General features: G+C 50.1%; 2 protein-coding genes and 2 non-coding genes across 6 annotated transcripts; 3 read left to right on the top strand and 1 right to left on the bottom strand.

The window, feature by feature from the left end:
- Nucleotides 1–858: 858 nt before the first annotated feature.
- Nucleotides 859–13,635, bottom strand: RAB34 (RAB34, member RAS oncogene family). Of its 2 annotated transcripts, none has more exons than XM_060268308.2 (11): nucleotides 13,255–13,635; nucleotides 10,458–10,556; nucleotides 8,941–9,032; nucleotides 7,879–7,944; nucleotides 6,332–6,433; nucleotides 6,128–6,192; nucleotides 5,563–5,614; nucleotides 5,169–5,250; nucleotides 4,417–4,507; nucleotides 3,696–3,803; nucleotides 859–1,706 (listed from the first exon to the last, which is right to left on the bottom strand). In XM_060268308.2, the coding sequence occupies exons 2-11, from the start codon at nucleotides 10,509–10,511 to the stop codon at nucleotides 1,636–1,638; spliced, it is 783 nt and encodes a 260-aa protein (XP_060124291.2). In that variant the 5' UTR covers nucleotides 10,512–10,556; nucleotides 13,255–13,635; the 3' UTR covers nucleotides 859–1,635. The 2 variants fall into 2 exon arrangements, with proteins under 2 accessions (XP_060124291.2, XP_060124290.2); XM_060268307.2 differs by having other exon boundaries at nucleotides 12,490–13,265.
- A 767-nt stretch (nucleotides 13,636–14,402) lies between these two features.
- Nucleotides 14,403–19,846, top strand: RPL23A (ribosomal protein L23a). 2 transcript variants are annotated; one of them, XM_035139968.3, is made up of 5 exons: nucleotides 14,403–14,436; nucleotides 16,650–16,830; nucleotides 17,751–17,927; nucleotides 18,837–18,906; nucleotides 19,700–19,846. In XM_035139968.3, exons 1-5 carry the CDS (start codon nucleotides 14,412–14,414, stop codon nucleotides 19,712–19,714), a joined length of 468 nt encoding a protein of 155 aa, XP_034995859.1. In that variant the 5' UTR covers nucleotides 14,403–14,411; the 3' UTR covers nucleotides 19,715–19,846. The 2 variants fall into 2 exon arrangements, with proteins under 2 accessions (XP_034995859.1, XP_088514206.1); XM_088658080.1 differs by having other exon boundaries at nucleotides 14,403–14,549.
- Nucleotides 17,579–17,651, top strand: LOC118097439 (small nucleolar RNA Z17). The gene has a single exon (XR_004694045.1). It is a non-coding gene; the product is annotated as a small nucleolar RNA Z17 (small nucleolar RNA).
- On the top strand, nucleotides 18,020–18,084 carry LOC118097438 (small nucleolar RNA SNORD42). The gene has a single exon (XR_004694044.1). It is a non-coding gene; the product is annotated as a small nucleolar RNA SNORD42 (small nucleolar RNA).
- Nucleotides 19,847–26,652: the final 6,806 nt, after the last annotated feature.

The raw sequence follows: 26,652 nt of genomic DNA, 5'->3' as shown, positions 1-26,652 counted from the left end.
TGGTCTCAGCAGCTGCTCCCAGTCACCAGTCTAGCTGCCGCATTCTGGATTAGTTGTAGTTTCCGGGTCACCTTCAAAGGTAGCCCCACGTAGAGCGCATTGCAGTAGTCCAAGCGAGAGATAACTAGAGCATGCACCACTCTGGCTAGACAGTCTGCGGGCAGGTAGGGTCTCAGCCTGCGTACCAGATGGAGCTGATAGACAGCTGCCCTGGACACAGAATTGACCTGCGCCTCCATGGACAGCTGTGAGTCCAAAATGACTCCCAGGCTGCGCACCTGGTCCTTCAGGAGCACAGTTGCCCCATTCAGGACCAGGGAGAAGCCTTTCACACAGCACAGGGTTAAACTGTGGAACTCCCTGCCACAAGAGGCAGGGATGGCCACCAAACTAGATGGCTTTAAAAGAAGATTGGAGAAATACATGGAGGAGGAGGAGAGGGCTATTGATGGCTACTGGAGGCATCAATTCTTCTGAATCTCAGTTACTGGAAACCAGGGGAAGGGAGAGTGTGCACAGTCTTGGGTTCAAATCTTGCTGGTTGGTTTCCCTTTGAGGCATCTGGTTGGCCACTGTGGGAACAGGATGCTGGGCTAGATGGGCCCCTGGCCTGATCCAGCAGACTCCGCTGACATCCCTAGGGAACCTCCAGGTTTAGAGGCAATCTATCTCGATTGGTCAGGCTCCTAGGGGAAGAGGACGCTGGGCTCAATCACATTCCTTGGAGCCTAAACACTCTTTGCCTCGTGGCCTGTCACTTGGACCCCAGAAAGTCCCCCACAAGGCAATGTGGCCCCCCCAGGCTGAAATGACACCCCACTGCTGGCCAACCCCATCAACGCACATTCAAGGCAACAGTTAGAAAAAGCACAACATTTCAACTTTTATTACGACTGAATGCGATTCGTACCAGGAGACCAGAGGCGCTTTGGTTAATGGATTGCTGTCTGCAACAGGTTTTTTGGGGCAGGGGACAAGGGGGTCTTTATGCCCAATGGGGTGGGACATGTCCCATGACACCAGAACCAGGGGCTATCTTACATGTCCTGGTACAGGAATCGATGTCACCAACAGGAAACTGTTGTGGCAAAGGAAAACCATGGAATGTAGACATGAAGTCGAGGTGATTTTCCAATCCCTTCACAGGGGCCTCTAAGATTCTCTTCCTGGGCTGCCCCACAAGAAGCCACGAGGGCAGAAACATTTGGGGGCAGAAAAAAAAACAGACCAGCTTCATCCAGGGAAGAGGATCAATTGTAGAGTTGGAAGGGGCCCCCAAGAGTCATCTAGTCCAACCCCCTCCAATACAGGAATCACATACTGCTCAGCGGTTAGAGCACCTGCTTTTTGCATGGAAAATATCCCAGGCTCAGTCCATGGCAGCAAGCTCTGGTGGGGCTGGGAAGGTCTTCTGCCTGGAATCCCGGAGAGCCACTGCTGCCGGTCAGTGCAGACAATACTGAGCTAGATGGACCGATGGCTTGACTTAGGTTGTGATGGCAATCTGTTCTTTTCTTTAAAATTTTTTTTTGAAAAATTAAAAAAAAAACAGCAACACTTTTCTTTGGTATAGAAATAAGTTCAGTGCAAACATTCAGGCCGGTGAAATTCCTTCCCCCATCTGTACGGCTCGTGTCACTGGCAACATTTCGCTCTCCGGCGCTTCTCGGTGTTCAGGTACAGGTCCCGCTCGTCGCTGTGGATCCCTGAAAGAGGCAGAGCAAAAAAATCCTGAAAAACCTCAGCCTCTGTGAGCAAAACAAGTTTCTAGTCCTTGTGATGGTACAGGCAAAACCAGGCAAGCATTGCCAGAGGGGGGGGGGCTGGAGCAGATTTCAGAGGCGTTCCTATTATTAAATTTAAAAACTGCTTCATGGCATGAAGCCATCAGAGGAGTGTGCAGGATAAAAACAAAACAAATGGATAATAATGATAATAATAATAATAATAATAATAATAATAATAATAATAATAATAATAATAATAAATACTTTATTGTCACTGTACCACTTAGAATCATAGAATCACAGAGTTGGAAGAGACCACAAGGGCCATCCAGTCCAACCCCCTGCCAAGCAGGAAACACCATCAAAGCATTCTTGACATATGCCTCTCAAACTTCTGCTTAAAGACCTCCAAAGAAGGAGACTCCACCACACGCCTTGGTAGCAAATTCCACTGCCGAACAGCTCTTACTGTCAGGAAGTTCTTCCTAATGTTTAGGTGGAATCTTCTTTCTTGTAGTTTGAATCCATTGCTCCGTGTCCGCTTCTCTGGAGCAGCAGAAAACAATCTTTCTCCCTCCTCCATATGACATCCTTTCATATATTTGAACATGGCTATCATATCACCCCTTAACCTTCTCTTCTCCAGTCTAAACATACCCAGCTCCCTAAGCCGTTCCTCATAAGGAGGAACGGCTCACTTGTTTAATCTCACTTGTTTACAGTGAGATTAAACGAGCCCCACATCCCCCCCCTGCAATCTCTCAATCTTGTTTTTATCCTGCACACTCCTCTGATGGCTTCATGCCATGAAGCAGTTTTTAAATTTGTCTAATAATAGGAAATCTGCTCCAGCCCCCTCTCACAAACTCTAAGCCTTGCAACAAACCCTGAAAACTAACCACATCTCTACCAATCATTTAATAATAATAATAAAATGCCGATGTGCAATTAATAGGCAGTGCAAATAAACTTTGCGGCAGATCATGCAAATTTGCTTGGCTTGCAGAACTGTGGATCGCTGGGAAGAGGCGGCTGTAACCTTGGCTACACTGAGCCCTCCCCCCCAATCCCATTCTCATTGGCTAAAAACTCTGCCTGTCACCGTCCATCAGCAGAGCCGTGTGTTTACTGAAAGACCACAGAAGAGCAGGGAAGCTTCCCGAGAATCCTCAGTCTCTACGAAGGAAACAAGTTTCTAGTCCTTATGAAGATGCAGTGAAAAACATGGGGCCAGAGAGGGGACTTGAGAGTTTTTTACGGTATATCCTGTCCGTGTTTTAATTTGTGTAAGCTGCCTTGAGTTCCTGCTTTGGAAAAAGCAGAATATATACCCTAAAATATTATTATTTAACAAGTTTAGAAACTGCTTTATAGCACAGCCCTCACAGATTAAAAAACCAGCTGCAGCAGCACAAGACACCAGCTCTAAAAACAGAGCAACTTCAATGAACCAAAAAAACCACAGCAGAAACATCTCTACAAATTATTTTCAAACATGGTAATTTTTGCAATAATAAATCATCCTTAGATTTATTGGTATCCTGTCTTTTCCCCTGGACTGCGGCTCATGGCAGCTTACACAAATTAAAGCGAGGCAGACGAAATGCAAAAACAGAACCAAAACACAACAAACCAATCTATTAAAATGCAGGTAATAAAAACAAGACAGGCGGTGCAATGACTTTTGCAACAGTTGGTGGAGATCTGCTCAGCTTGCAGAACTTTTGCCGACGGAAGGATGCGGCTTTTCCCCAGTGCAGAATTTATACCGAAATTCTGCACAATGTTTTTGTTGCTTAAGTGTTGAATATACAGTACACAGTTCCGTTTACAAAGGTCCGGATAGCGCCAAGCTGGCTCTGTGGCTGAAGTGGGGCTGCTTCCGTGGAAACGGGGGGGCTGTTTGAAGCCCTCCCTCCCCCCCCGTTATGGGGCCGGCTGGACTTGTGCGGCGAGGGGGACACTTACGCACGACGTCACCGATCCTTCTTGCGCTGCTCCTCTCCAGCTCCGCCATCACGCTCCCCTCAAAGGTCAGCGCTGCCACCCGGAAAAAGAATTCCCGGACATTCTCACCTGCAGAGAGAGGAGGGGGCAGTGGGGGGGGGATACCATTTCCTTAAAACACCATAGACCACCCTCTCCTCCTCCATAAATTTGCCTGATCCTCTTTTAAAGCCCGTTAAGTTGCGGGCCATCAGTGTCTCCTGTGGAACTGAGTTCCGCAGGTTAACCTGGCACTGCATTCATAAATCTTCTCTTTTAACTGTCCCGAATTTACCAATATGAAGACCCTCCTGCTGGAGGTCTCAGGGCAGTTCACAGAAAAGATCACAATATATAAAATCAAAACATTCACAATATATAAAATCAAAACAAAAACACGGCCCCGCAAAAGAGCCATGTTTTAAAAGGGTTTAGGATGTCAATCAGATCAATCAGAACTTTTTTCCTGGCACCTAAAGGTGTATAATGAAGGCACCAGGCGAACTTCCCTGGGGAGAGCATTCCACAGTCAGGGAGCCACTGCAGAAAAGGCCCTGTTCTTGTGTTGCCACCCTCCGGACCTCTCAAGAAGGAGGCACACAGAGGCAGCTTATTATGGTAAGCCTGTAAGCAGGATCCGAGCACAAGGGCAACTCTCCCTTCCTGCAGCCTGCAGCCTCAGGTATTCAGAAGAGAAACTTACCTGTGAGCGAGGAGACAGCCCAATATTCGGCCTCCATTTCCTTGGCCACCTTGAGAGCATCCTTCTCGATGAGGCTGTACTGTGACGGAGACTGTGAGAGGGGGAGGGAAGGGCTCAGGAGGGAGGGAAGGGGTTCAGCGACAAAAGCTCCAGGAACCCAGCTAGAAGCGCTTCTTCCCTGCCTCTGCTTCCTTCCGTGGTAAGTTTCATATTGGAAGCTGCTTGGGGCAGAGAACTACCCCTTTGTAAAGCACAAAGATGGCGCCTGTGGCTGAGAGAGTATAAGGTTTGTGGAAGTGTCCTCTTTCCCTGCCCCCTTAATGATAAAGAATAGGGCTGGATTTGGCTGGATCCTGAACCGGGCTGATCCAACGGGATCCAGGTTTCGATCAAGTTGCCAGGATCACCCTGGGAGCAAAGTGGGGTTTGTCAGGGGGAGAGGCAAGCCAGGGGGGCAGGAAGAAGACGCTTTGGCTGTGCCTGTTATCTATAGGCCCTCGTGAAGAACCTCAATGAATCAGTAGCCCCATCCCCCAGGGCATCATGGAATTGTGGAAGGGACCCCAGAGGTCATCCAGCCCAACCCCCTGCCATGCAAATTATCCCGGGCTCTGCGTAGCTTCAATGAATGAGCCCTGAACGGAGTTGGCGGGAGACGCCTTCTGAATGAGGCAGAGGGACCTGCAGGGAGGTGGGGCAGGCAGGATACAGCCCGCCCTCTCTCTCCCTCTCTCTTTTTCTCCCCAACTTACGCTGAGATCTTTCTTGGTGCCGACGAGGAAGAGGATAGCGCTGGATGGGTCGTTCTCCTTCAGGGCATCAGCCAGCCACTGCCTGGAACAGGTTGAGCAGAGAGAGAAATCGGGGGGTGGAATTTATCGCTGCGACTATTCATTCCCTTATCTTTCTATTGCACTGATATCCTAGGAGCTCCAGGGGGCGTGCAGAGTTCTGCTGCTCCCTGTTTTATCCTCCCAACGACCTTGCGAGGTAGGAGAGAGAATGAGAGGCAGCGCAGGAATCGCAGCAGGATAAACACGGGTGCAATTTGGCTCTGGAATCAATGTTGAGTCAGGGGCTAAATCCGGCACAGCTCACAGCCACGCACACACACACACCGGAGGGCGAACTTGGCAGGTGACTCACCTGGTGTGGCCCAGGGATGCCACATCGTTCAGGTCAAAGACGATGATGATGGCTGCGGAGAGGCGGGGAGAGTTGCAGAGCTGAGGTCACGGAGGAGAAAAGGGGACCCCCTCCTGAGCCCCCCCCAACATTAGACAGTTCATGGTCGGGAGGAAAGGGAGGGCTTAGATGTTCTTGAGATGGTAAATTCTGACAAATGCTGGACGGGGCACTTTCAACCAGAGGCCCCAAAGGGAAGCACAACAAAATAACAAGAAATATTCATCGGCGCGCACGCACGTCCGTCCGTCCGTCCCCCCCCACGGATGGGACCCCCAGTGGTCACAAAAGAGGGCTCCTTTCTGCAGTTTTTCACCACCCACGGAGAACGCCAAGAGGAACCCAGTTTTTCACTTTCAAATGTAGCTCGCTTATCCTTGCAGGGAAGCCCCGGTAAGGTGCTAGTCCTCAAGGCTGCTTGCCCACCTGTTAGCTGTGTTCCAGGGAGCTACCTGCTGCAAAGAGAGACACAGACAGACAGACAGACAGACAGATCCTCCAGCCCCTGATAATCACACCGTCTCACCTTGAGCTCCACGGTAGTAGGTGGAGGCGATGCATTTAAAGCGTTCCTGGCCGGCCGTGTCCCACCTGGCAGGGAGGGAGGGAAGGCGTTAGGCTGCGGGTGCATAGCGGGGATGACTGAGGAAGGGGGGAGGAGGCCAAGGGAGGGGTCCCCCCGCAGGACGGACAGGTTGGGTAGCTGGGTGGGTGGGTTGCAGGTACTCACAGCTGCAGGCTGAAGGGGACCCCCAGCACCTCAAACCGCTCCATCTCAAAGTCCACCCCAATGGTGGCTTTGTAGTTCTTGTCAAAAGTGTCTTTGCAAAAGCTGAGGATAAGGAAAGAGAGAGAATCATAGAATCCTAGAGTTGGAAGAGACCACAAGGGCCATCCAGTCCAACTCCCTGCCAAGAAGGAAACACCATCAATGCATTCTTGACATATGCCTGTCAAGCCTCTGCTTAAAGACCTCCAGAGAAGGAGACTCCACCACACTCCTTGGCAGCAAATTCCACTGCCAAACAGCTCTTACTGTCAGGAAGTTCTTCCTAATGTTGAGGTGGAATCTTCTTTCTTGTAGTTTGAATCCATTGCTCCGTGTCCGCTTCTCCGGAGCAGCAGAAAACAACCTTTCTCCCTCCTCTATATGGCATCCTTTGATATATTTGAACATGGCTATCATATCACCCCTTAACCTTCTCTTCTCCGGGCTAAACATACCCAGCTCCCTAAGCCGTTCCTCATAACGCATCGTTTCCAGGCCTTTGACCATTTTGGTTGCCCTCTTCTGGACACGTTCCAGCTTGTCTGTATCCTTCTTGAACTGTGGTGCCCAGAACTGGACACAGTACTCCAGGTGAGGTCTGACCAGAGCAGAATACAGTGGTACTATTACTTCCCTTGATCTAGATGCTATACTCCTATTGATGCAGCCCAGAATTGCATTGGCTTTTTTAGCTGCTGCATCACACTGTTGACTCATGTCAAGTTTGTGGTCTACCAAGACTCCTAGATCCTTTTCACATGTACTGCTGTCAAGCCAGGTGTCACCCATCTTGTATTTGTGCCTTTCATTCCCCCCTCCCCAAGTGTAGTACTTTACATTTCTCCTTGTTAAAATTCATCTTGTTTGCTTTGGCCCAGTTGTCTAATCTGTTAAGGTCATTCTGAAGTGTGATCCTGTCCTCTGGGGTATTAGCTACCCCTCCCAATTTGGTGTCGTCTGCAAACTTGCTCAGGATGCCCTCAAGCCCATCATCCAAGTCATTGATAAAGATGTTGAATAAGATTGGGCCCAAGACAGAGGGAGGGGGAGAGAGAGAGAGAGAGAGAGAGAGGGAGGGAGGGAGGGAGGGAGGGAGGGAAAGGGGGGTCAAGGGGGAGGGGGTTGGCTTCTGCATCAACCTCTTCCTGCTCAAGATTTGCAAATGGAGGGGGTGCTTCTCTGCTCCCCCTCCCCCCACCCCCACGGAAAAACAGCAACCTTTGCACAGTTCTGAGAAACATTTGCAGCCAGGCAAAGACACCCAAGGAGGGTCGGGGTGGGGGTGGGGAGTACCAACAGCCAGAAGTCACAGGCATAAAGGGACTTGGGTCAAATCCACACTTTACATTTAAAGCGCTCTAACCAGTCGTGGGGCACCCTGGGTATTGCCGTTCGTTCAGGGCGCTGAACTCGCTGAGCTAGTTTCCTGCACCCTGAGCAAACTACAATTCCCAGGATTCTCCAAGACCTGGGCCCCGATCCACCCGGGTATTCCCCCCCATAGTTACCGGTTGATCAGGCAGGTCTTCCCCACAGAGAGGTCACCGACTACGATGATCTTGGAAATTTTATACCTGTTGAGAAGGGGGGGAAAGGCTGAGGGAAAAGGTAACATTCCTCCTGGGGTGGTGAAAATTGGATAGAGAAGTCTTTCTCCTCCTCTCGTCATGCTATAGTGAAAGAGATTTGCACATTTAAAGACAAACGGACTCGCACTTTCTGAAACAATACGTGAACAACACAGCTGTCCTTAGAAATTCACATTTTCCGTGAATTTTGCAGTGCAGTTCTCCAGCCAAGCAAAGTGTGCAAGGATGCCAATGGTACGTATGAATGCAGGCATAAGTGAAAAATAACACATACAAGACTGCATTCTATTTGGGGAAACCGCTGTGCAAAAATATTCATCTTAGACAAAACTGCATATGAACAGGAGGAGGAATTTGCAGGGAAAGGCCGACAAATCAGCTGCGATGTTTGCATTCTGAGGGTTGGACAAGATGGGCCTTTTGGTCCTTCCTTCCAGCTCTACAATTCCATGATTCTGTGCAAGAGATTCAGGAGAGATAAAAGGAATAGACTTCTGTGCCCATAACTGATCTGTGGATTTGGCCTCTGGAGGGTCATGGCGATGGTCTTTAAAGGAGGAGACACGGGTCCCCGTAAATAGGAGCCTGGCTGCTGGATCAGGCCCAGGGGCCCAACCAGTTCAGCCTCCTGCTCTCACAGTGGCCAACCAGATGCTCCAAAGGGAAACCCACAAACAGGATTCGAACGCAAGACCCCTCTCTTTTCCAGCAACTAATATTCAGAAGCATTTACTGCCTCTGACTGTGGAGGCGGAGAAAAGTCATTCTGGCTAGGAGCCATCAATAGCCGTCTCCTCCTCCAGGAATTTGTCCAAACCTTTGTTGAAACCATCCAAGTTGGCGGGCGTCCCTGCCTCCTGTGGCAGGGAGTTCCACAGTTTAACTCTGCGCTGCATGAAGGAGGACTTCCTTTTATCCACCCCAAATCTTCCGACGTTCAGCTTCGTTCGATGTTCTCGTGCTCTAGCGTTAAATACTCACCCCACGGTCCCCGTCCTCTGGGACTGGCACATCCCAACCACTTTGGGGTGGAAGGAGGTCCTGGAATGGAGCGCGGCTCCTTTGGTGAAGCACTGGGAAGGAAAACAAGGCTGGGATGGGGCTGGGGAGAGTTACCACATTGCCACACACACACACCCCACTCTGTATGCTCATTGCAGCCCCCTAAATAGCTCTTCCAATGCAAAGATACACAAACACACAAGAAACAAATAAGTTTGTGTGCATTTTTAAAAAAAGTTTCCCCAACCACTGAGTTCACAGGCCACCTGTGTGGCCACACACACACACACACTTCAAGGTTTTTTATGCTCTTGAGCATGGGTAGGCAAACTAAGGCCCAGGGGCCAGATCTGGCCCAATCACCTTCTAAATCCGGACCGCGCATGGTCTGGGAATCAGCGTGTTTTTACATGAGTAGAATGTGTGCTTTAATTTAAAATGCATCTCTGGGTTATTTGTGGGGCATAGGAATTCGTTCATTTCCTTTTTCAAAATATAGTTTGCCCTCCCCCCCCCCCCCCAAGGTATGAGGGACAGTGGACTGGGCCCCTGCTGAAAAAGTTTGCTGACCCCTGCTCTTGAGGAATTAAAAGAGCTTTATCCCTATCAGAGCTGGACGGGATTCCTAGGGTCATCTAGTCCAACCCAGGCCAGGACACTGATTTATTTTGCGTTGTTGTCTTCCCCCTGATTTGGATCAGTGGGCCAGATGAAAAAGGCTCCAGATCATAGAATCATAGAGTTGGAAGAGACCACAAGGGCCATCCAGTCCAACCCCCGGAAAGCAGGAAACACCATCAAAGCATTCTTGACATATGCCTGTCAAGCCTCTGCTTAAAGACCTCCAAAGAAGGAGACTCCACCCCACTCCTTGGCAGCAAATCCCACTGCTGAACAGCTCTTACTGTCAGGAAGTTCTTCCTAATGTTTAGGTGGAATCTTCTTTCTTGAAGTTTGAATCCATTGCTCCGTGTCCGTGGGACACCCGGGGAATATTGCATGGGTACGGGGACTGGGGTTGAGCTAGATGACCCTGCGGGCCCCTTCCGACCCTACAGCCCTATGATTCTTTATGCGGCCTTCTCTCCAAATACAGGTCACACACCCCACTCTCTGTCCACGCACACACACAGCCCCCCAGCAAAACTTTCTCCAATCTGGTGCAAGCCCACCAAAATTCCAGCCCCCCCCCCCAGTTTGGCTGAGCCATTCCTGGCCTCCATTCTCTTTTCCTAGCAGAAATGGGGGCGAGAAATGTGCATGTCGGCAGGAAGCTAACTAGGACTGGGGAACCGTTCTCAGATCGAGGGCCACATCGTCTCCTTGGCAACCTTTCAAGGGCCGAAGATCAGTGGTGGGCGGGGCCAGAGGGGAAAGGGGTGGAGCCACAGGTGCAACAGCTTCCTGGTGCTAAAAAGTGAGATTCTGGCCCCCTAAGTGTTGCTGCTGAGCTCTGCCTGCCACCCCCTGCCTCCAAGGACTCCTGGCCCCCTTACCGGCGGCAGTTCGGCAATGACGCGGTCCCGCCTGACGGGGGCAAGGATATTCATCGTCGGGACTCGAGGTTCGACTGCAGAGCTGTCCAATATTCCCACCTGGAAGCACAGATTTTATTTCTGAAAAGTGGGCAGCGCAGGTATCCATGCCAACCCCCCCCCCTTTGCCCTTCTTCTTGGGGCAGTTTCATTTACCTGCTTTTTTTAATCATAAAGAACAGAGCCTGCTGGATCAGGCCAATGGCCCCTCCAGGCCAGTATCCTGCTTTCACAGTGGTCGACCGGGGGTCCCAAAGGGAAGCCCACAAGCAGCAACTTTCCAGTTGTTGTTCCCCAGGGCCTGGTATTCAGAGGTAGACTGTCCCTGGGCATGGAGGTTCTGCTATCACAATAGACCTCCATAAGAAGAGGCTGCTGGATCAGGCCAAGGGCCTGTCTTGTCCAGCATCCTGTTCTCACAGGGGCCGGCCAGATGCACGTTATCCATCGCGGGGGGAAATCTTCCCCAAATATTCTGCATTACCTGGTACTTGATGTTTGAGGGTCCCATTCTGGGGCCCTGATAAGACCTCCCAGAGAAATAAGGGGCTGCTGGTGGGAGCAATAGAATCCTAGATTTGTAGAGTTGGGATCCCAAGGGGACATTTAGTCCAACCCCCTGCATTGCAGGAATAGAGCTTGGAGCTTGGTCTCAACCAGACTTCCCCACACCAAAAAACAAAACAAAAAAAACACACCCCTAGAGCCCTCCAGGTGTTTGGGAAGGGCTGTGGGTCAGTGCTACAGAGCATCTGCTTTGAATGCCAACCCTCCCCCCCCCAATCTAACTGGGTACCTTTGGCTTAGGCAACATCTCTTTACCCAGACTACCTTGCAGAGTTGTCGTGAGGCTTAAAATGGGGAGGGCTGTGGCAAGCACCTTGAGCTCCCTGGGGGAATATAAATCAGGCACCCCCAAACTGCGGCCCTCCAGATGTTTTGGCCTACAACTCCCATGATCCCTAGCTAAGAGGACCAGTGGTCAGGGATGATGGGAATTGTAGTCCAAAACATCTGGAGGGCCAAAGGTTGGGGATGCCTGATATAAATAGATAAAGATTAATAAATGATGGGGCTGCACCCATTTGCCTCATTCATACAGGACAGCCTTTAGGAGCACCCATAAAACAAAACAGTGCCTTGGGTGAAGGCGTCTTGGCAGGCAGCAGGCGGGTGCAACGGAATTGCTGCAGGCCGCTAAGTTTTCCAGCCTGCGTGTACAAATTTTACAAAATAAGAAAGAAAGAAAGAAAGAAAGAAAGGGGAAAACAACCTCTTGTGAGAGATTGGATCCAGGCAGGGAGATTAGGAGGGGGAGGGAATCATAGGATGCTCCCTACTGAGTCAGATACATTGGTCAATACTAGCTCAATACTGCCTTACACTGACCGGCAGCAGCTCCTCAAGGTTTCTGATAGGAGTGCTACCTGGAGATGCTGCCAGAGCTTGAAGCCATGACCTTCTGCATGCAAAGCAGATGCTCTCCCACTGAGCTATGGCCCCTCCCTTTAAAAATAAATCAAGATTCTAGTCCTCTTGGCTCTGGATTAAAGGCTGGTTTAAATGGAGACCCAGAAGAAGTGGCCTTATGCCTTCCAAAAGATGCTCCCTACTGAGTCAAGAAGACACATTGGTCTGCCTGGCTCAGGAGTCTCTGACCGGCAGCAGCGGCTCTCCAAAGTTTCAAGGACTGCGCTGGCCGCCTTCTGGATGCAGAGCAGCTGCTCTGCCCGGGAGCCCTTCCCCTTCCCCGCCCCCCCCCATCAAAGCCGTCTGTTGTTTTTCAACTCTTCTCCTAAGCCAGGGAGGGAGCAGACATCCCGATGGCAGGCCTCAGCACCTCTCCTGGATGCGGGCAAGACGTGGCGAAGTCAGGGAGGAGGAGGAGGAGGAGGGAGAGGAGAGGGAGCCTTGTTTTTGCAGAGGGTGGGGGCGCTTGCAATGCCCTGGGCAAGGAAGGCATGCATGGCGGAGCCGGGAGTCTGGTACTCACCGCCCGCCCCGTCGCCTCTGGTCCCGCTTGCTCGCTGGAAGTATGCAGCCGGAGAGGAGGAGGAGGAGGAGGAGGGTCGCGTAACCCGATCCCCGGAAATTCCAGGGGATGCGGAGGAGGAGGAGGAGGAGACCCGGGATGGAGAGACACCCGCTCCTTCCAGGTTCGCCTGCAGACCAGACGGGGCGGGCGGAGGAGGAGGAGGCTGGGCGGGCAGCCCGCCGAGGATCTGGTCCCGGGGAAGGAAGAGGTGCGGGGACTCACGGAGACGCTCCTCTTGGTCATCCTGCCCCGCTCAAGGCGCTCTGCGTAACCTCAGAGGCGCCCTCGCCTGCTCGCCGTCCACTGGATAGGTGCGGGCGGCGGCCAACCCTCTCCTCTCCTCCGCGCCCATCCTGCATTGCTCGAGGCGCTCTGCGTAACCTCAGAGGCGCCCTTGCCGGCTCGCCGTCCACTGGATAGGTGCGGCCAACCCTCTCCTCTCCTCCGCGCCCATCCTTCATTGCTCAAGGCACTCTGCGTAACCTCAGAGGCGCCCTCGCCTTCTCGCCGTCCACTGCATAGGCGTGGGCTGCCAACCCTCTCCTCCGCGCCCATCCTGCATTGCTCAAGGCGCTCTGCGTAAGCTCAGAGGCGCCCTCGCAGGCGGCCGGGCGAGCAAATAGGTCCCGGGGCTCTGTTCACCTGCCCACCCAGCCTCGGGGTTTTTTGCCAAGCGCCCCCGCCTCTCTGGCTTCTCCCCACTCCCTCCGTGCGCCCCCTTACCTTCTGCAGGCAGGCAGGCAGGCAGGCGAGGCTCTGGCCGGAGGCATCTGCTCCCGATTAGTGACTCAGAGCCCGGCGGGGGCGGAGGCGGCGGCGAGGCGGGCGGAGGGCGAAGAAGCCGCCTTCGCAGGGAGACTCGAGGGAGGCGAGGTTTGCACTCTGCACACGCTCAGGGGCGCGCGAGATATCTCACAGTGGCTCCACAGGCGGCCCGTGGGATTCGGATTCTGGTTCAACTCAAAGCTGTTCTCCTGGCAAGACGTTTCTCTTGTCTCTCCTTCCGATTGTAAGCCCCTCGGGGCCGAGGGCTGCTCTTCCCCTTGGCTTCCTTCGCCTTGAGCGTCACGGGCGGGAAGCGAGCGATCCGGTCGAGTTTGCCTCTTCGCCTAGGCAACGAAGAGCCTGACGGGGCCCCGCCTGCCCATTGGAACTCCCTGCCCCTTGATTTCGGGCAGGCGCCTGCGCCGTGGCGACTCAGGCGCCTGCTGAGCACCTTTTGCCCGAATCTCCGCAGGCTTGTCCTTTTTCGCCTGCAATTCCCACGAGCGATTTTAAGTCAGTATTCCTGGCATTCCAGAAAACAGGGCAAGTGCTGTTTGTTTTGTACGCCCTTGAAGAGACTGAATAAAAATCATTATTTTTTTAATAAAAAAGTATAAACATGCAGTACATATATGACAAGTGTCATGGTTAAAGCTATTAAAGTGTTAAAATATTGATTTTTATTTTATATTTTGGTGTTTTATGCAATATTGCTCATGTTTTGCTCCCCTGATGAATATTACATAGATCAGTTACTTGCTAATCCATGAAATAAATGAATAAGCGTTGGCTGCGTCGCCCGTTCATTTCAAAGGCTCCGCCCTTGACTGCGACTCAAAACGTGGGCGCGGGGTGGGCGAGGTGAACCACAACTCCCGTCGCGCACCGCGGCGCTCCATAACCCCGCGGGGCCTCGTGGCGCGCATGCTCCTTCCTGTGTGGGCGGGGCGTGGGGGTGCGAGAGCCCAGCCCCGGCAATCCCTTTTCCGCCCGGCCGCTCGCGACTCTCCGCGGGACCATCTCGCGGCGTTTGGGCGCCGTAGCCTCGCGAGAGCTGGCGCTATAAGCTGGCGCGGGGCTCACGTGGTTCCCTCTTTTTCGCCTTCCTTTCCAAGATGGCGCCGAAAGTGAAGAAGGAGGGTGAGCCTCGTGGTGGGGGCGCAGGGGGCCTCGGGGGGGGCTCCCTCTCTGGGGACCTAGAGGACCTAGAGGGGCTGCAATGCGAGGAGGGAGCTATTTCACCCCCTATAATGGTTATAGCTCTCTTATTTAACTCTCTGCTGGGGGCCTGTTGGGAAGGGTTTATCTCGAGGGGGGGGCTGCTGGTTTCTCCCCCCCCCTAAGTTGGAAGCTCTCAAATTGGGGGGGTCAATTATGGGGAGGGAGGAGGTGGTGGATTGGGGGGTGTTCAGAAGGGCTTGTTTCCCTGGGAGGGGGAGGCTGCTGGCTTGTTTACCCTTCTCTCAGCACTGCCCCCCCCAAGGTGGCTTGGATGAAGTGGGGTTGGGGAGACTGAGGTGGTATTGGGCACCACATTTGGATGGAAGAATGATTAGAAGGATTAGAAGATGCAGCAGAAAGAGATGATTTGAGGAAACCATGGAAGCATGGAATGGAAGTCGACCAAAAAAGAAATCATATAATGAATAGATTGAAATGTTTTCTTTTTCTTTCTTTCTTTCTCCCCCCCCCGGTTTTTTAAACTAAATATAACCTACAAAAGAGAACCATAAAACAAATATCACACAGCTCAAAAGCAATTGTCATAGCAACAGTAAATATATTCTTTATTTTGAAAAAAAATTATAAGAAAGAAGAGAGGCTATTGGCCACCAGCTTGGATGGCTTTAAAAGAAAATTTGACAGATTCATTGGGGAGGAGGGGGCTACTAGCCACACGGTCAGAGGCAGCAAGTGCCTCTGAATAACGATTGCTGGGAATCACAGGTATAAAAAGATTTCCCTCCTTCTCTTTCTTGTGAAACCCAATGAAGCTGAATGTTGGAAGATTCAGGACAGTCCAGATTGGAAGGGGCGTTGAGGGACTTCCAGCCCTGGCTGAGGCTATAGGGCAGGCATCCCCAAACTGTGGCCCTCCAGATGTTTTGGCCTACAACTCCCATGATCCCTAGCTAACAGGACCAGTGGTTGGGGAAGATGGGAATTGTAGTCCAAAACATCTGGAGGGCCGACGTTTGGGGATGCCTGCTGTAGGGTGACATGCGGTTGTGTTTTATACTTGCCTGGCAGCCAGACCCATCTAACAAGTGAAGCAAGAGTTGACCTACTGTTGAGTGGCTTTCATTTCTGGCTTTTAGAAAGCTTGTAGGCTTCCTTCTTTTTCAAAATATGTATTTATAGCAACAGGTAGCTTTCTCCCCCACCCCCCAAATCTTTATTAACCCTGAGCAGATTTCTTTACATATTATTCTGCATGTTCTAGATCAGTAGGATCTGGCCTTTTCAGGAGTGCTGCCCCCGCTTTACCCAAAGAGACACCCAGGGACCCACTTTTTAACTTCATGAAATATTTTTGTACAGCTGTAGTGTTGCTATTGCAGCCCACTCTTAAATCAGGTTGTGACCCAATAGATCCTGACTTACCAGTGGACTAAGATGGTGTTGAGGCAAACGCTATAAATGTACCCTTCCCGTTCTCATAAAAAGAGACCTGTTGAATCAGACTAAACATTCATATAGCCCAGCAACCAAATGGAAGCAGACCGTGATCACAACAGCACTGTCTACTTGTGTTCTCCTGTGACTGGTATTCAGAGGAGGTTGCACATAGCTGTCCTGGCTAATAGCCACTCAGAGCCCTCTCTTCTTCCATGAATCCGTCCAAACCTCCTTTAAACCCATCTAGGTTGGTGCCCATCACTGCTTCCTGTGAAAACGAGTTCCATAATTTAACTGTGCTCTGGGTAAAGAAATACTCTTGCCTGTCCTGAATCCTCTTAACACTGGGATAACCCTCTTTCTTTCTAAATGAGGGTGGGCAACCACAACAATTCACAGTATTCCAAAAGAGCTTGCACCTTAGATTTGTATAAGGACACTTTTATTTTCAGTCCCTGGTGATCCCTAATGTGGAATTTGCCTTTTCCACGGCATCTCCATGCTGGGTTGACATTTTCATTGTGCTATCATAACTACAAGACCTCTCTCTTGACCATTCACTGCTAGTTCAGAGCCCATTAGTTTATGCAAAGATTTCCCCCTGTGGGTCACTAAAAGCGTTTCTGTTACCTGAATTGATGTGGAGTAAATTGCATAGGCTTTAAAGGCCATGTGCTGACAATCCTGTTGAAGCTGTATGGGATGTGCTCATCCTCGGCTCTGTCTCCTTGCAGCTGTCCCGGCCAAGACCGAGGCGAAATCCAAAGCCCTGAAAGCTAAAAAGGCAGTCCTGAAAGGCGTCCACAGTCACAAGAAGAAGAAGATCCGGACGTCCCCTACCTTCAGAAGGCCAAAAACCCTGCGGTTACGGAGGCAGCCCAAGTATCCCAGGAAGAGCGCGCCAAGGAGGAACAAGTAAGTCGGCCCAAGAGATGCCCAGCGTGGCCCACCAAGGTTCTGGTAGCCAGGCAAAATACCCATGACTTGTCTACTCATGTATTAAAAATGGATTTTTAATGGCATATAGAATCTTCCTGCAATGAGTTCCACAGTGTCTTCCTTTAAAAATTGCTGATCAGTTTCTGCATTGTCTATCTCAGCTCCAGTCTATTTTGGCAGTTTTGTTTATTTTTAAAAAACAATTATTTCTGAAGAAAAGTAAAATATTTACACATAGAAAATATCATGGAAATAATCGAGTGCAATGTCGTTAGTAAAATATTTGGAGGATAAAACTAGGTTTAGTCTATTTTTATGGTTTATTAATGGTGGCACATGAATGATGATTGCTGCTCCTCTTCCCCTCCTCCCCCAAATTGTTGAGGGAGCTTGAGAGTTTCCCCACAGGCATCTAGGTGTTTACTGTGATGCGGGACAAATGGGCCGTTGGCCTGATCCAGCAGAGCTCTTATGTTCTCATCTCAGTTCTTTATGAATGCTATGCAGGCATGTTGAAAGCTGTTTTATCCCGAGTCAGATCTCTGACGCCTCTAGCTCAGCATTGTCTACTCTGACTGGCAGAGGCCCTCTAGGGTTTCAGGCAGGGAGGATATTCCCCAGCCACACTGGAGATGCTGGAGGTTGAACCGGAGACCCCCTTTTGCATGCGGAGCAGGAGCTCCATCGCTGAGCCCATGGCCTTCCCCTTTGGCCAAGGATCCAAGGTGCAGAGGATGATTATTTAGCGACCAAAGCCTGACTGGTTGTGATTACAGCTTAATAGTGACTGATGCACCTGGATCTGATGAGTATTTGAGGACCTCTCACTCCCCCCCCTCCCCACTTCTGTGAGTAACTGAGAAAAAGCCCCCTTTTGCTGCCCTCCTTCCTCCCAGGTTGGATCACTATGCCATCATCAAGTTCCCCCTGACCACTGAATCGGCCATGAAGAAGATTGAAGACAACAACACTCTGGTGTTCATCGTGGACGTGAAAGCAAACAAGCACCAAATCAAGCAGGCTGTCAAAAAGCTCTACGACATTGACGTGGCAAAGGTCAACACACTTATCAGGTGAGCAGAGACTCTGTGTGTGTGTGTGTGTGTGTGAGAGAGAGAGAGAGAGAGCCAAGCAAGCAAGCAAGCAGGGAGAGGTGGGTACTCTTGTGCAAATGATGGAAACATTATCGAACTGAAGAAAGTGATGCTTTCAAAGGAACCACTGATGCACAAAACATTTCCCTCCAGGGATTGACAGAGGTGTAAGAATGCTCTGGGGAGGGTATTTGCTGTCTGTAAAGCTTTATTTCATTTTATAATTTACAGTATATCAAACAGAGAAAAGTAATAACAGATTAAAAAAATTTAAAAAATGGAAAACAAAGCTGTAAAACAGGCACATAGAACGAGTCCAGTGGCACTTGGGTTGAAACAACAACATTCCAAAGACAGAATATTATCTGATCGCCAAGCATTGTCCAAGATTTGCCAGGCTCGGGACGAGGGTTGTCTTGAAAATGATGGTTCCATGGCACATGTCATAAAAGGAACGCCAAATCATATAAAAAGTGTCCGGACTTCAGATGATGCACAGTTTTCTCCATGACAGCCATATTCCAGAGTGGGTGGTACCAAGCACCCAGTGTAAGGTTTTGGGCAGGAAAATAAGGTTTCCTTTAAACATACGGTTGGAATCTTAGCATCTTGCAAACTGGGAAAGGATTATCTCTGCCAGTGTAAAGTAACTCAAAGCACACACCAAAAATTTAAATGAGGAGCAAGTGCTATTAAGAGGGAGAGCATGGATTCTGATTTTTTTAATATAGAAAAGTTCTAATTGCTCGAGGTAGTAAAATAAGCCAAAGCAAGAACATCACACACCACAGACTTATCCTAGGGAATAAATGTGCACCAGGACTGGAGAGTAGGAGCGGTGTAGCACTGCTGCTTTTGAGAGCTAACACCTCCTGTCTCTCCTTCCAGGCCTGACGGTGAGAAGAAAGCCTATGTCCGCCTTGCTCCAGACTATGACGCACTAGATGTTGCCAACAAGGTAAGGAGGGAGAGACCAATAGACCCTTTCCCTGTAGCTGCGACTAACGGGGCCTTGGAGTAAGGGCAGGCAGGGCCTGGCTGCTGGATCAGGCCAAAGAGGGCCTGGCTAGAGCATGATCCAGTCCCTGAAGAGGCCAGCCAAATTCCCCAGAAGGGAGCCCACAAGCCTCCCCTTGAGAGGGAGCCCACTCTCCCCCCTTGAGAGTCCTGGAATTACCAGCCCAGGAGAAGAGGAGGCAGGGTGGCCACCTTCAAATATCAAAAGGGCTGTCGCAATAGGTTCAAATTGCAAGAAAGAAAATTTTGAGTAAATATTAGGAAGAACTTTCTGAGAGCTGGAACAGACTCCCTCAGAAGGTGGTGAACTCTCCTTCATTGAGGGGTTTAAAACAAGCCGGATGGCCACCTGTCAGGAATTCTTTAGCTGTGATTCCTGCATTGCTGGGGGGGGTTGGACTAGTTGAGCTTTGGAGGTCCCTTCCACCTTTACAGTTCTGTGATTCTGGTCATGACTGCTAGATTTTCTGTGGACGCAGAGAATACTTGCTAGCTGGTGGGGTTTCTAGGAAATAGCCCCAGATATCAAATTCTTGGACAGTTTTTGCACTATGAGGCTGAGTTGTGTATGAAGCGTGCAGGCCACTGTAAAGCTCCTTTGCTAGAAGATGGCAAGTTTTTCCCCAAAAGGAGGGAGCAGATCAGTGGGTGGGTGTGAATCCCCAAGGGGCAGAAAAGCTGGGGCAGATCAGATGGCTAATACAATTATTCGCTTTTTCTTTTTGTGTTTCCAGATTGGTATCATCTAAGTGGCCATTGTACGAAAAGACCTCCCACCTCTGAATGCATTTTGTACAAAATGTTTCCTATAGACTCCTGAGTCTAATCCCACCGGTATCTGTAAAAGGATTTTGCAATAAATTGCATCTTGGGCTCCATAAGTAACTCCCGACATGCTTTCAAACAAACGCCAAATTGGGGTGGGGGTGGGGTGGGGTTAGGTTTGTCACCAGGCAAGCCCTTGGAGTGGGGGTCTGCAGGCATGTGTCTGCTTACTCGGGAGCGGAATGATAGCTCCCTGTCTGCGGAAATCCAAAACGGAAGCTGCCGCTTTCTACTTAAAGCCATTTCTAAATCTGTTCAAAATTGGGCACTTCCCCTTTCTGACCACGGGGAGGCAGATGTCAAGAGAGATGGAAGCAGGTTGAAACCGCAGCCCTTTTAGTGTTTTCTTTTTACAAGGGTGAAGAACTAAAGAGACTTTCCTTTTGAAAACAGCCGCATCCAAGGAGGGTTGTGGGGTCCACACGGGTTTCCAAGCATCAACAACTTTGTCTGCGCCCCCCCCCCAATGCTAAAGTGGCAGTTAAGGTCGTGGCAAAATCTGGTTGGCAAAAGACTGGACCCTTGAGGTGGTTAGCCCTTTTTCTATCCCAAGGGCCGCATGGGCTCATTGCAGTCCCTCTGGGGTCGCATGGCCCGCCCACAGTCTTCTGCAACCAGGTACTGTACGTGCAGATTGATAAAATAAGCCATGCACACACACAAGAAAATGGGGAAGGAATAAAGAAAGTGTGTTTAGCAATTTGTAATTTAACAAAATGTATATACCGCTTGATTGTAGTAAAGCCTCTAAGCAGATTACAGTACATAATACAGTTACAGATTAAAAATGATCAATTAAAAACATTTTAAAATAATTAAAGTAAGTAGAAGAGATTAAAATGCATGCCAGCATCTACCTGTGTGTGGCTAGGGTTGCCTAAACAAAAATGTTTCAAGCAGACATTGCAGAGAGTTCAGGAGAAGCGCCTGCCTGTTATCAAGAGGCAGGGAGTTCCAGAGGGCAGGTGGTGCCGCCCTAAAATGCCACTTCCTTACAACTGCAGAGCTGGTACTGGAAAGATCAGAGCACTTGAGCGGGCATATAGGGAGTGATACGATCCTGCAGGTGACCTGGTCCCAAGCGAAGGGTTTTGGATTCTAGCAGTAACACCTTGAACCTGACCTGATAGCAAACTGGTAACCAGTGCAGATGTTCTCAGAGCACAGATGTTCTATCAGCATTCGTGGGGCAGCATTCTGCACTAACTGCAGCTTCTGGGTCATCCAGTATTATACAATACTAGCTGGCCCTACACGCGTTGCTGTGTGTTAGTCTGTGAGATGGAGGGTAATAGCCCCCCTTCAGATCCCCCTGAGCTGAGGCGAGATACTGTGGAGAGGGCAGGTTTCATCCCTGGGTCTCCCCCCCCCCTATTCTGACCCATTATGTATCCCTGCCCCCTATTTGGGGCCCCCATCCCCCCCCCAGGTAGGCCCCTACCTCCACTTGGCAATGTTGGACCTTGTTCCTGCAAAAGGCCTGTTTTCAGTTCTGCTGAGGTCTTCAATGTGAGTGGTGGATCTCGTGGTGGAGGCGGGGTTTGTGGGTGTGGTGTAGATTTCACAGGAAGGGAGGGGGTGTACCGTGGGAGGAAATGCACTTGAGGGCGCTGTTTTACTTTGTTGAAAAATAGGTCTGTACCTGCGCAGGTGTGAGTTGTGAGGGATTTTTTTTCTAGAAACACTCGGGGAGTGGGCTGGATCGTTGTGTCAAAATTTCAGGACGATCGGTAGAGCGGTTATGGAGAAAAGTGGAGCCCACACTTTCACAATTTTTACATTTTTATATATATATAGATTGCCAGAAACAGTTATGATACGGTATACCATATAGCCTTTGGTTATACCATGTCAGGACTCTCTTCCGTGTACCTTTCAGGGTTTTACCCTCTGGATGCTGCTGGAGTGCAATTCGAGCTTCCCCCAAATTTTACAGATCAAAAGAACTTAAGAAGGACCCTGCTAGATCCGACCAGTGGCTCACCTGGCCCACCAAGCACAATGCCAGCAACTGGTATTTGGGAGCCTTTCTGGCTCATAGTCATCACGGCTACTAGCCATAAATAGCTGCCTTCTCCTTGAATGTGTCCCATCCTCTCTTAAAGCCCCCACTGCCTCCTGTGGAATGGAGTTCCACGGTTTAGCTGTTCTGCATGAAGGAGGACTTTATTTTCTCTATCTTGAATCTTCAACTTCGTTGGCTTTTCACGAGTTCCAGTTTTGTGAGGGAGAAAAGCACTTTCTCCATGCTATGCTTAATTCTTTACCATGTCTCCTCTTCCTCACTGTTCCTCTAAACTAGAGAAAACCTAAAGGCCGCAGCCTTCCCTCCATCTGTTTCAGTCACCCTTTCCCGAACCTTTCCCAACTCTCCCGTCGCCAGAGCCCTTTTAACTAGAGACTCAGTTGAGGATTGAACCTGGCCCCCTCTGCCTGCTGCAACGCGGGGCTCCGTCTCCAGGCTACGCTTTCTCCCATTGTGTCAAACGCATTGTACCCATGAGAGAGTTGAGAAGACGCCGCTTTAGTCAACAGCTGCCTCAGGAGCTCTAGGGGCGAAATGCAAGACGCCTTTGCGCCTGGCCTGATTGGAAACCCAAATCGCTCGGTTAGCAATCCAGCGGCAGGAAATCTGCTCATCTGCACATGCCTTCAGTCTTGAACCCTCTCCCACACTGCCTGGTATAGTTCCCCATAACATTGATCATTAAAAGAGCCAGGAATAGCAGCAACTGTAAGCAAGGAAGAATCATAGAGTTGGAAGAGACCACAAGGGCCATCCAGTCCAACCCCCTGCCAAGCAGGAAACGCCATCAAAGCATTCTTGGCATATGCCTGTCAAGCCTCTGCTTAAAGACCTCCAAAGGAGGAGACTCCACCACACTCCTTGGCAGCAAATTCCACTGCCGAACAGCTCTTACTGTCAGGAAGTTCTTCCTAATGTTGAGGTGGAATCTTCTTTCTTGTAGTTTGAATCCGTTGCTCCGTGTCCGCTTCTCTGGAGGCGCATCGCAAGGATGCGATGGCTTTTTATAAAACTTGCGTACGGTGCAAGCGGAGGACAGGAAGAGGTTTTTCTGAACCTGAGAGCCTGCTGGATCAGGCCAATAGCCATCTATTCTCACACCCTCATAGGGGCCAACCAGAGGCTCCCAAAAGAAACCTCCAAAGCTGAGTCTAAAAGCCCCTTTCCCTTCCTGCAGTTGCCGGCCACTGGTATCAAAAAGCTTTGCTGACTCCCAACTGGTTAGTGGCAATTCATAGCATTCTCTGGGAATCTTTTCTTTTAAAGACACTGGGTTGGTCTGCCTCCCTGGGGAAGCGAGTTCCACAGTTTAACAATGTGCTGCGTGAAGGACTCCCTGGAGCGATGGCGCCACGGAGCTCTCGGCCTGAAGAGCCCTCGGGTGCTCTTAAACTTCCTTTGATTAACTGACGAGAACCTTTGCCTTCCATTTGGCAATGGGGTTGGCTGCCAAGAATTTCCCCATAAGTGGAAGGCGTGTTGCAAGCGGGGCTGGGTGCTGGAGGGCAGTGCCTGTTTGGATCTGAGACGTGGGGCGGGGGGGAGAGAGTTGGGAGTGGGGTGAAAGTGGAGCTGTTTGAGTGGGGGCCCTGAAGGGGTGTGTGCAAAATCGCTTCATTTCAAGGAGCTTGTGCAAGGAGGTGGGTTTGCTAGAGATCCTCGCAGCAGGTAAGTGCTTGATGAAAAGGGGCCCAGCATCCTGTTGGTACACCCAGATGCTCCAAAACGGAACTCGCATGCAGGGCCTGAACACAAGAGCCCTCTCTCCCCTCCTGTGGTTTCCAGCAGCTGGTATTCAGAAGCATTGCTGCCTCCGACCGTGGAGGCTGGGCAGAGAAATCATGGCTAGCGTCCCTAAAGAGCCCTGAAATTTGTCCGATCCTCTTTTAAAGCCATCCAAGTTGTTCACCGCCACTGCCTCCTGTGGCAGGGAGTTCCACAGCTGAACTAAGCGCTGGGGAATGGAGCAGCTTAACCGTGGGGGAACTGAGCTGGAAGCTGCCCAGAATGGCTGGGGAAATAATAAAAATACTATATCAGATGCAGGTTTGTGAGCGCACTCTTAACGCACTGCAGAGAGAAGGAAGGCCATCACTGGCAAAAGCTTGCAGCTGGAACGCTGCCACCTCCTGGATTTCTGGGGCCCTCGAGAATCCCAGGATGGGAACAAGACTTCACCAAGTGCACTGAGACAAGAACCCTCTCAGCTGAAGTGGTCCCATGCCTGAGCAGCTATTTTGGAGGTTTAATTTACACAAAGAACAGTAAATACCTGCTGTTCTGTAGTGTTTGGTGTTCAGAGGCCGGTTGCCTCTGATGCTGGAGAGATAGCATCCAGCCGTCACGACCAGCAGGTTTCTCTCTCTGTTAATTTGTCTTAATCTTTCGAAACCATCGAGGCGAGTGAGTTGCAGCAGCACCTTGTGGCAGCCTGTTCCACAGGTTCACCCCGCCCCTGCCATTTCATTATCTCTGTTCTGAATCTTTTGTTTTCATGAGATGACTCAATGTTCTGGTATTATGGAAGGAGAATTTAGGGAAGAAAGAAAATAAAAAAGCACTTCGTGCTGCACAGAGTTGAACAGTGGAACTCCCTCCCACAGGAGGCAGGGGTGGCTTGAATAGAGGACTGGACAAATTCCTGGATGACTGCTCTGCCTCCATGACTGGAGGCAGCAATGCTTTCGAATACCAGGTGCTGGAGACCTCGGATGGGGGAGAGTCGCCTTGGGTTCAAATCCTGTTCGTGGGTTTCTCCATTCCATTCTGTTCATTGCACTTCTATTCTACCCTTCCTGCAAGGAGCTCTTTACAACTACAACCCTGTGAGGTAGGTGAGGCTGAGTGGCCCAAGGGGGCTTCCAGGGCTGAGCAGCTATTTGAACCTTAGTTACAGGTAGGTAGCCGTGTTGGTCTGAGTCGAAGCAAAACAAAAAAAATTATTTCAGTAGCACCTTAAAGGCCAACTAAGTTTTTATTTTTGTATGAGCTTTTGTGTGCATGCACACTTCTTCAGATATCTGAAGAAGTGTGCATGCACACGAAAGCTCATACAAAAATAAAAACTTAGTTGGTCTTTAAGGTGCTACTGAAATATTTTTTTTTAATTTTATTTGAACCTTAGTCACACTTCACCAGTACACCACTCTGGCTGGTTGGCCACTGTAAAAACAAGATGCTGGACTAGATGAGCCACTGGCCCGTTCCAGCAAGCGCTTAGGTTCAGAAAATAGGAAAAACCTCTCCCTGCCCTTTGCTTGCACCATTCACAAACGCTATGAAAAGCCATCACAGCCAATTGCTGCTTTCCCTGACGCTCTGATACGGTCAGTTTCCAAATCAACGGTTTTACGATTCTAGCAGGGGATTTGCTTCGTTCCCTCGGATCATTTGAGTCGCCCTTGATAGCAAGCAGAAGCAATTAAATGAAAGCTGTGTGCACTTTCTGTGGTCACATGAGTCCATGAACCCAGAGCGAATTCCAGAAGCTGCATCTGAAGAAAGGGCCCCCAGGGGAGCGTGTCTTGACAGATCCAGCGCTCTAGCCAGTCAGCTGCATGGCAGCCTTTCCCATGGCAAAACCTCCTTGATGTTCAGGAAAGAAAACATCCCATTTAGCAGTTCAGGCATGCAGAGAGCACCAGGGCCAAATTTATTTGGCCAGTCTTGGTGGGAAAAGGACTTGGGGGGGGGGGTGTGAGACCGCTTGCCCGTGTCCCTTTTGCACAAGCTGGGCTTGCAAAGTTCCCTGATTAATCTTCGCTTTCTTCCCATAAGGTCCTCCCCATCTTTGGAGCCAGAAATCTCTCCAAATTCATATGTGTTGGCTGGGCAGAGATCCTTCCAAAACAAGCCGTTACAGAATTGTAGATTTGGAAGGGGCCTCCAAATAATTGGTCCCTGCAATAAAGGGATCACAGCTACAGATCCCTCCAACAGGTGGCCATGCACCCTCTGCTTAAAAACCTCCAAGGAAGAAAAATCCACCACCTTCTGCAGGAGTTCCACCATCAAACAGCTCTTACCGTCAGAAATGTTCGGTCGGAATCTCCTTGTAATTTGAATCGGCCGAACTTTTTAACATTTTATTCTCTTCCCGCAAGTTCCTACCCGGTAGTCCTTATGATTATGCTGGGAAACGGGCAATGTATTGGGGGAGGGATTCGCAGTCCCTTCTCTGCTCCTTCAGCCGCCTTGGGTCTCACAATAATCCGCCTCGCTTGGTTGTTGTTTCTGAGCCCCTGCAGGGACCCAGATGGGAATAACTTGCCCTACTTTAGTGCAGAAAACCAGTAACTTCTTGTGCTAAGATGCAACTGGTGTGAGAGCAGCATTCCACCTCTTTTTATCTGGTCAAAACCATTAGTGCAACCTGTGGCCTTATCCTCCTGGCTTCTATAACTCCTGCTTTCTCTGATCGCGTTGCCAGGGCTGGCTGGGGCAGATAAAAGTTGCAATCCACAAACTTCTGGAAGGTTATATTATTTCCACAGCGGACGCCGCAAACTTGCTTTGTATTTAACTGGGCTCTCTCCCCTTCTCTTCATTCAATTTGAAAATACCTGGATGAAAACTTAAACCTCTTCCCCACTTGTGATCCCCAGCAAATGCTATTCAGAATAGACAGTGCTGGACATGGGAGGCACAACACGGCCTTCACCAATATTGTATTGTCTAATTCTCTTTTAAGGCTTCCCAGCTTCTAATTCTCTTTTAAGGCTTCCCAGCTTCATGGCCATCGTTGCATCTTGTGGCAGAGAGTTCATTTCAGGTAAATGCATAAGAAGCAAAAATAATTATGCAATGCCAGCTATTGTTGTTGTCAGTTACTCAGGG

Source organism: Zootoca vivipara, chromosome 14 (assembly GCF_965207765.1).
Source record: "Zootoca vivipara chromosome 14, rZooViv2.hap1.1, whole genome shotgun sequence".
Classification (NCBI taxonomy): domain Eukaryota; kingdom Metazoa; phylum Chordata; class Lepidosauria; order Squamata; family Lacertidae; genus Zootoca; species Zootoca vivipara.
Note: the sequence above shows the minus strand (reverse complement) of the source record. Positions and strands in the feature narration are given on the sequence as shown.